Source organism: Gymnoscopelus microlampas (assembly GCF_963454915.1).
Source record: "Gymnoscopelus microlampas genome assembly, chromosome: 22".
Classification (NCBI taxonomy): Eukaryota; Metazoa; Chordata; class Actinopteri; order Myctophiformes; family Myctophidae; genus Gymnoscopelus; species Gymnoscopelus microlampas.
Window position 1 is genome coordinate 30,227,770 of NC_139959.1, and position 9,059 is coordinate 30,236,828.

Below are 9,059 nucleotides of genomic sequence, written 5' to 3' on the forward strand. Positions count from 1 at the left end.
TGATGTAACGCATTGTGAGCTTGTAGAATGGCCATTTTCGCCAAACAGCATGATGTAAATATAAATCAATCTTAACCCATCCAATCCGGGAGGCGGGAACGCATACTGTGTCATTTTAGATTTTGTTTTTGCTATAAGCTTTATTTTATACTTTGGGCCATTCAAAAATAGCAGATACACAAGCTCATAGCTACGAGCTTGTAGATCTGCTTTATTTTTTTGAAAAATCGTGAAAATTTGTGCAAATCTTTGAATATAAATGTTTTCTTAAAGTGAAAAGTTTTTACTCAAATCTTTGCTTCTTGGGATTCTACAAATGTAAGTTAAAAAAAAAAACTTATATCGCTGTAATATCAGTGGTTCTCAAACTTTTTTCATGTCAACGACCACCCAAAATGATATGTATTTGACCGCTGACACCCCCCCCGCATATCAAAATATTTTGTTCCAGGGACCCCCCAGAAGCAAAGATTTTAGTTGAAAATATATATATTCAAAGATTTGCACAGATCTACAAGCTTGTATATCTGCTATTTTAGAATAGCCAAAGAAATCTTAAAATGACACAGATGCGTTGGTTTAACTCATTTAGACCAGGAGGGGTTTTTACCTTTCGTGGGGTTGCCATGTACAGTGTATAGCAACATAATCTTTTTGTAATTTTGGAATAAATATTTGAAGTTTTTCAGAAAACTTTAGGTCAGGATGTAGAAGGCGTTTTTCGAATCGGCCTCAGGTCTAGTGGTTAAAACTGGTATACTGTTACATCCCTATACCGGGGATGTGGTCAGTCGCTGCAATGTCCGGTCAGCTACAGTGTGCCATATCAATGTCCACTCTATGCCTCTCTAGAGGTCAGCCCTCTACTGGAGTGTTTCCCAAACAATGGGTCGGGACCCGTTTTGGGGTCACGGGGGAGACAGTCAAATTGAACAAATAACAGTTACAAGTTAAGTTATACCATTGAGTTTGAGAAAACATGTTCTTGGTGCTTTTCTTGTTCTTATGTTACCAGAAGCTGCTCCTCTAGTGTTGTAACCAATGTCATAAGTCATATGTAACTGGTGAGTCAAGCTAGACGGTGCTAATAATGTTCCGCAGTAGCTTTAGAAGACTCACTGATAATTTCTGTTCAACCATTAGTCATGCCAGATGTTCATGCATATAGCTATTTTGTCCTGTATGAACAGCCTAGTCCCAGACGAGCCGCTTTATTCTGGGCAACCTGTAACTTTTTCTAAATCAGATTATGTTGCTGATGACCAGATTACAGGACAGTATTCTAAATGAGACAGAAACCAAAGAGAGAATAACTGGTTTCATTATGGAGGGAGTGATGAAAGTAGAACACTTCCTAGACCTAGTCATACCGATTCCTCTTCCCATTTTGATGACAATATTGTTAATATGTGTAGACCAAGATAATGTGCTATCAATAGTTACTCCCAGAAGTTTTATTGCGTTCACTTGGTCAATTTGTGTGGTGCCAATTGACACATTTTTGACCAACATGTGTCTAAAAGAAGACTCTCTGTTATCTCCCAGAGAGATAATGAATGAACCATGACAATGCATTGGAGGTGAAACCATAACACTGTAGCTTATCTACAAGCAAGGTATGATCAGCGCCTACTAAATTCTTATTATCCATGCATGATAACCTGTAATCACTCATTTGTAGTGCAGTGCTTGACTGCTTGTAGAATGGCCTTCACTGTATGCATGCAAAGGTTGAGAGGTAGATTATTGGAAAAGTTAGTCCATGACCTGCTTGAATAGTATTTGTTCTATTATTTTGCTTAGCAACGGTAAAATACTCATAGGACGGCTGTTTGGTCCATTGAATGTTTTATTTGTATTTTGGAAGTGGGATGATTTTAGCTTCCTTCCATACTGACCCCACTGATTAAACACTGGTTGAATATATAACATATAGGAGTAGCTACAGAGTCACAATTGTTAGTATTCTACTGTCTAAGTTGTCTATACCAGAGGAAGTGGAATCTGCTTGTGACATCATCAATTTCAGAACCGTTTCTATACAAGGTTGCTGATGCTCTGTGCATGTCTGTTACATACAGGCCTAAAACACCACATCACCATCTCTGACCTCACAACGTAAGTGTCCATTAGGTCAGTGGTTCCCAAAATTATCTAAAACAAAATAGCTTATAATGTGCAAAATAGTTTTCTCACTCAATAGTAAACAAACATACAGTATAAGTGTATACAGGGTATCTATATGCACATTTCTTAAGTTACAATTTAAGGACTTTTAAGACCTTTTTAATACACACTTGTAATGCCCACAAGTCCAAGTGCTTGTCAGGGTGGGGGGCCCCAATTCAAATAAGATTATTTTGAGTGGTCGCGGCCTGAGACGGTTGGGAACCCTTACATTACGTCACATAGATGCACAAAATAACAGCATTCAACTGTCTATTATGCATTCCTGCCAAGGGAGAAAACTTCCTCTGCTCTGGCGAAAGCAGACAAAAGCTGGATTTGAATATTCTACCGTTATGTGCACACACAGCCATTTAACTAACACAACAGGTCTCCAAAAACATGTCACACACACACCACCACCGCCAATCAGCACTAACCAACACAAACTGACATGGATCTAATAGAACAGAGAGACATCCCAAAAGAAACACTAATATTATTTTTTGCTCCACTTGCCAATCATATCCCTTACAACCATATGCTTGGCCTACATGGAAATCATGTCAGGCCGCGTGAACCGAAATGTATAAACCGACATGATAAATGAGCCGCTAAACATCTTTGTTTACGTTTCAGAAGCCTTTCTGTCCAATCCAGCATACCTCATTAAGACTTCCAGTAAACAAACCGCAGTGTGTGTCTGTCTGTGCTGCTTCTGCTGAACCGAAACGTTGAAGGGTAGGCCGTTTGTTATGCGATTAAAGCACGCTCCAAGAATGAACGCGATTGAAACAAAAAGCGCTGTTATTATATACATCATGCTTGATATTTTGTTCAGTATGCCTGTGTGGTATGTTTTGCCTCATTATATAGATAGTACAGAGGACAGTGAAAGGGGGGGGATGGTTGTGAACGAGCGTTGAACCTACAAAACCGCTATGAGCCTGTATGAAAATAACTGGTGCATCAGTTATTTTTGGCAAGCGACACTGACATTGGTAGGCCTGTCACAATTATTACATAGTGTTATCACCTAATCGCAATTATTTCAGATAGTCCCAATTATATTTTGAATAATCATCATAATCGTTTCCATGAACATTTTTCATATATATTTCAAACATTCTGGAAAATTGTCGAAATAGCACAAAACGTGTCACGTCATTACCACTATTCATGTTTTTTGTAGTTTTGTAGTCAAGTATATCAAGTATATATATATATAGTTATTTATGTCATATGTGCCCTGTGCACCTTAAAGCCAAACAGAAATGTATTTATTTATTTATAATGTTCCATAATGTTCAACGACAGAGACCCAATTAAATCGCTTTATCGCAATTATTTGAGCGACAATTAATCGTCACGTAAAGTTTCAAAATCGAGACAGTCCTAGACATTGGGGCGATGCTGTATATAGAGTAAATCAACCTTTAGACAACTATGCAACTTTTTTTTTATGAATAAAATGTAAAGTTGTCCAATCTGTATGGTAGAGTATGTTAACACAATATAAATTATACAAGTGGGGTGGTTGTATGTTGTCTCCCTGCTCTTCTATTGAGACATTTAGATCGTGTCAAAGGTCATGCCTCACCTAGAAACAGGATCTGACACGAATTTTGACCTGATGGTCAAGATTCAATTTATCCCCTGAGCAAGCAGGCAGCCTCTATTAGCTCAATGGTAAAAAAAAAAAAGATCAGCACTTGAGCAGGAAACCGGGTTCAAATCCGGGGTAGAAGAGGAAAGTTATATAGTCAGGGGTGCACATAACTTTTTAGGTCTGGTACGCAGAAGAGCACCTGGACATGTGACTTGGTGCGCATGGCGCCCGTCCCGTTTTGTCAACGGGGGGGGGGGGGGGGGGGGGGGGCGGGTTCAGCACGGACGGTTTTGTCAACGGGGGGGGGGGGGGGGGGGTCAGCACGGTGCCCACCGGACAGTTTTGTCAACGGGGGGGGGGGGGGGAGAAAAAAAAGGACGCTCTGCTTCTAAAGTACGCCGATTTTCGCCGTTTTTTTTTCTCACGCTGTTAGATAAAGCCCCCAAGGTTGGTGCCCTGTGCTGCTGCGCTGATTTTATCCGCCAGATTGGGACGTTCACGGCATATTTTGCACCATTACGGTGCGTTCATCATCGGTGACGAGTGCCTCTAACAGCCGCTGCTGGCTGCGTGCACGCAGCGAAGCAATGCGAGGCGATGCGAGGCGACGCAAGTCATATCTCTACCCCTGTGCCTAATGGCTGTACATGAGCCGACGGGTGCTTTAGAGTGATTGTGTGAGTGTGGCTTCAGGAAGTAAATTCCTAACCTCGATCTCCAGGCTTTTATTTTTTAGTTTTGCTAAAAAATAAAAGCTGGGAAATTCCTGTCCCAGCTGTTGGTGCGCAAAAGCGCCTCGCGTCGCCTGATGTGGTGCGCATTTTTTATTTTGGGTGCGCATGCGCACCTGCGCACCAGTTATGTGCACCCCTGTATATAGTGCATGGCTTTTATGGCTCATAACTTTTTATTTTATTTTTTGTGGGAAAACAAAAAAAACAAATGGAGATTAGAAGATTGCTGACAAGGACTTTTTTGTTTTACAGGCCTGCAAGACGCAACTCTGCCAAACTCACAATCTTGTCTCTTTCTGATGTGACCGTAGCTGCTGCTGCGTCTGAGAGTATTCATTGAGGAAGAGCCATGGAACTGAGATAAGCCCTCTCTCTCTCTCTCTCTCTCTCTCTCTCTCTTCCCTCTCTCTCCTTGCATGGGAAGAACAGTTCTCTCATGACATGCAGGGGCCTCAGACTCAGAGCTTATCCTTACAGTACATGTGCACAACAGGATGCAAGGGAGAGAGACTAGGGTTCGCTTCTGGGAGGCACACGCACACACACGGCCCTGAGTGTGCCTGCCTATCACAAATCATAACAGTAAAGCAGTGGTTCTCAAGTGGTTTTTAATTTCAAAAGACCCCCGTAACATAGGCTATACTGACCTGTAAGGCTAAGGAACACCCCTCAAGGTCAAGGAACCCTGAGGGTCCCTTGGACCCCTTACTGCAGAACCACTGCGGTACAGAATATCGTCTGTCGGGTGGAAACCTCATTATGTCCAAAAACTGTTACTTTTCAAGATTCAAATTAAAAAAAATATTTAAAAAAAACCCAGCAGATCTACAAGCTCAGAACGTGGATGCGTTTCGAGCTTGCAGACCTGCAATTTTTGATACTTGTGTGTGACGCTGTAGTATGGTCAAGTAGGGCGGTAATTTACAAAAAAAATAAGTTAAAATATAGAGATAGGAGGTTTCTACCTGACAGCAAGCCTTACTAGAGCAAACACATAAGTGCTGTTGTTAAAACACACACACAGACACACACAGACACAGACACACACACACACACACACACACACACACACACACACACACACACACACACACACACACACACAGTCAAAGCCACACATTTGCATTGACAGCGCTGTCACTGTGTGCTACCGCTGGACAGCTGTCATCTCTGATTCGTCTAACACACACAGGCTTGGTACACACATACATCCTCAGGCCCTGGACCCTTGGAACTCTGTGAGCCACACAAATGGAATCAAATGGACCCCAGAGGAGGGGGGGGGGCTCTACTAATAAGGGTATTTTTATAGGGACCCTTGTGGTCTATCTATTTGCAGCAGTGTTTAACCCCAGCATCCGTATTGTGGGGAAAGCCTTTGCTGAAAACAGCAGATCGGCAAGCTTGTCGATCTGCTTGTTTTCAGCAAAAGCTTTCCACCCAAAAACAGAAAACATGAAAATACACTAGCATAGAGCCCTGAGGCACTCCGCTCAACCACATGGGGTTAACTCTGAGAATGCATACATGGACCTGCATTTGCACATTGTCAGGGATTTCATTTTTTGCTGTGCAAGGATCATGGATCATTGACTGATTGGATGGATGATGAATGATGATGAATGATGATGATGGGTCACTGAATGACAACACTCACCGAATGGTTGACTCCCCACATGACCACGCTCAGCAGGGGGTCACTGGCACGGAACAGCTTGACTTTCTGAGCCACGAAGTGCTTCTTTTTGGTCTTGGTCTTGCTCGCAATAGATGCGGCAATGCTGCTCGCCGTGGCCATCTTTTTATTATTAGTATGGAATAATAATAATAATAATAGTAATAGTAGTGATGATAGGTGAATTCCCACCCGGCTTCGCTGTTGCAGTCGTGTGTGTGTGTGTGTGTGTGTGTGTGTGTCAGTCCACGATGACAGCTCGCTGCTGGCAGGCAGCAGTGACTGTGGTGTGTGTGGAGGCAACCCAGCAGTATCTTCAATGGAGACGGGCTCTAGACATCATCATTCTGTTTAAAAGGCTCGAGGTTCCAACGCGATAAAAAGGCGGTATAGAGAGTCCTCCGCCGAGCCCCAGGTTCCGAACCTCTCTCCCGGGGTTCCCGGTGCGGTCCAACGCCGCTGCACTGGGTCTATCAGGGGCGGTATATATATATATATATACACTGGCCCTAGTGCTGCTGTTACACTACTGCCGCCCCTGACACATACAACGTTCCGTTCCCGTTCCGTTCTGTCCCGTGCGGGCGAGGAAATAAATACCTATACACGCGTCTCCGTTTTCAGCTGATACTGATGCGCTTGCGTTCGTTTATCGATGCCACGCTTCTCCCTTCATCGTCGGTCCACATCATAATTCACCTCCTCTTCCTCTCTTCCTTCCTTCCTTCTCTCCAGCTCTCTCTCTCTCTCTCTCTCTCTCTCTCTCTCTCTCTCTCTCTCTCTCTCTCTCTCTCTCTCTCTCTCTCTCTCTCTCTCTCTCTCTCTCTCTCTCTCTCTCTCTCTCTCTCTCTCTCTCTAGCTCACTCTCTCTCTCCTCTTCACCACCACCAACCACGTCTGTCTCACACACTCGCTTCTCGTCTGCGTCAAGTCAAGTCAGGCGCGATGCGAGATGCGTTTCCTGTGAGTAGGACTTCAAAGTAAGATGCGTGTGGCAGTGGCTCTCAACCTGTGTGTCGCGACCCCCAGGGGGGTCCTCACATGATTTTTGGGGGGTCCGCAGATGACAGTATAGTGACCATAGGCTCTATGCACAGCAGCCATATTGGAAAGAAATTGGGCCTCTTCTTACTTCCTTCACAGTTGTTACCAATGATACTAATGAAGGCTCTGTTCCATTCTGGTCAGGGTGCTGATATCGTGCATGTTGGCTCACTAGAAACACTCCATTTTGGTTTCCAAAGGGCCCCTTATGGTGGGTGTGTAACTCTAAGAGTGTACAAATGGAACCAAATGGACCCGTAAGGGTCCATTTGGTTCCATTTGTATACTCTCAGAGTTATGGGTGTCCTTGAAAATAAGACAACCACTATACCACACTAAATGGAACCTTAATGGAAATGGAGCCTTAATTAGTATTATTGGTGACACCTGTGAAGGAAGTAAGGAAGGGGCCCAATTCATTCCCAATATGGCTGCTGTGCAAAGAGCCTATTGAAGGACTTTCAAGACCTTTTTAATACCAAAAACAATTAAAAGAAAGAAGACCAGTTCTACATCAACAGTAATCAACAAACTATACTATAAAAACTGGTCAAACTTTGACTTAATTGTCAAATAATATAAGAAAGAAGCAAAAACTGTGAAAATGGCTGAACGCCTCGCAACGTGAAGCGTTGTGAGCTTGTAGATCAGCTATTTCCACAATATTTATCTGTGGAACTGAATCTAACTAAATTGAATGCCCCAACTCCTACTTGTCAGGGTGGGGGGTCCCCAGTTCAAATATCATTATTTTTGGGGGTCCCTGTTTGAAAAGGTTGAGACAAGTACAGGTCACGTGTTGCGTTATAATGAAAAAGCTGTGTTTATCTTATTAGGTACATGTTATAAATAGTAAAACAAAACATAAAATATAAAAGTGGCCAAGATAAATAGTTTTATATGGATGTAGACAATTATTTTGAAAGTAAAATCAATCCTATTTCCGCTTCAACTGTCAGTTTGATAGGTGTCATTGACATAAGGCTAACTAGATAGGCTAGCTACGTTCCACGATGCGGCTTTTCTTTTCTTTAAAAAAAATATGTACACATAACAACTGCGACAGACGAAGTCAACCAAAACGACGCTTTCAAATAATACTTCGTGCAGCTGTGGGCGGTTGAAAACGACACCATGTACGCTACAAGCAAACATGAGCACTCGTCTGTTACTGCGGGTCTCTGCCCGACCTTCGCTAGCAAGCTACGTTAACATGCTAACATCTACACAACAAATGTACCAAGGATGAGTCCGTGATGTCACGAGTGAGCGCCTTCTAGCGGAAGTGCTACAGATTCACCACCACCCATAGTTTTAAATAAGCCACCACCCCTTTTCCAATGTTAGTTATTTGAAATTAATAATAAACGAAAACATAACATTACAAGCATCAAAAGGGGAAAGAGGGAAGAGAGAGAATATTGGTCTAAATTCAGTCACTGTAGAAGTCTCTAAATTCATATTGATGTTGTGTGTGATGATTTCAAAGTTTCACATTAATGAAAGTTTCCCCTTCACGACTTAATAACAATAATAGTTGTAATAATAATACAATAATATTAATGAAACTTCCCAAAATTATCAGGATGATGACTTGCTCTGTATAGGCTTACTTGTATAAAAAAAAAATTCTGGTGACATTGTACGATCCTTTCGCTTACAAAAATGTATTTGCAAAAAAATAAAAAAGGGGAAAAAGAATGCTTCGTCTGTCATTTGAGTTGAAAATACACATTTGTTGTCTAACAACCTGCACGTAGCATGGATGATAAACAAACATGTTGTGATGTCAATGTCTTATCCTTGGTATCTTTATTCACTAGATCCTCCT

The 9,059-nt window shown here is 42.3% G+C and overlaps 1 protein-coding gene across 1 annotated transcript in view; it reads right to left on the reverse strand.

Moving 5' to 3' along the window:
• Nucleotides 1-6,948, reverse strand: part of pip4k2aa (phosphatidylinositol-5-phosphate 4-kinase, type II, alpha a) — a 70,003-nt gene extending 63,055 nt beyond the window's left edge. The window contains exon 1 of the mRNA XM_084048636.1: nt 6,167-6,948. Within this exon, the coding sequence (XP_083904762.1) occupies nt 6,167-6,307 (141 nt within the window). The 5' untranslated portion in view covers nt 6,308-6,948. The remainder of the gene's footprint in view (nt 1-6,166) is intronic.
• Nucleotides 6,949-9,059: the final 2,111 nt, after the last annotated feature.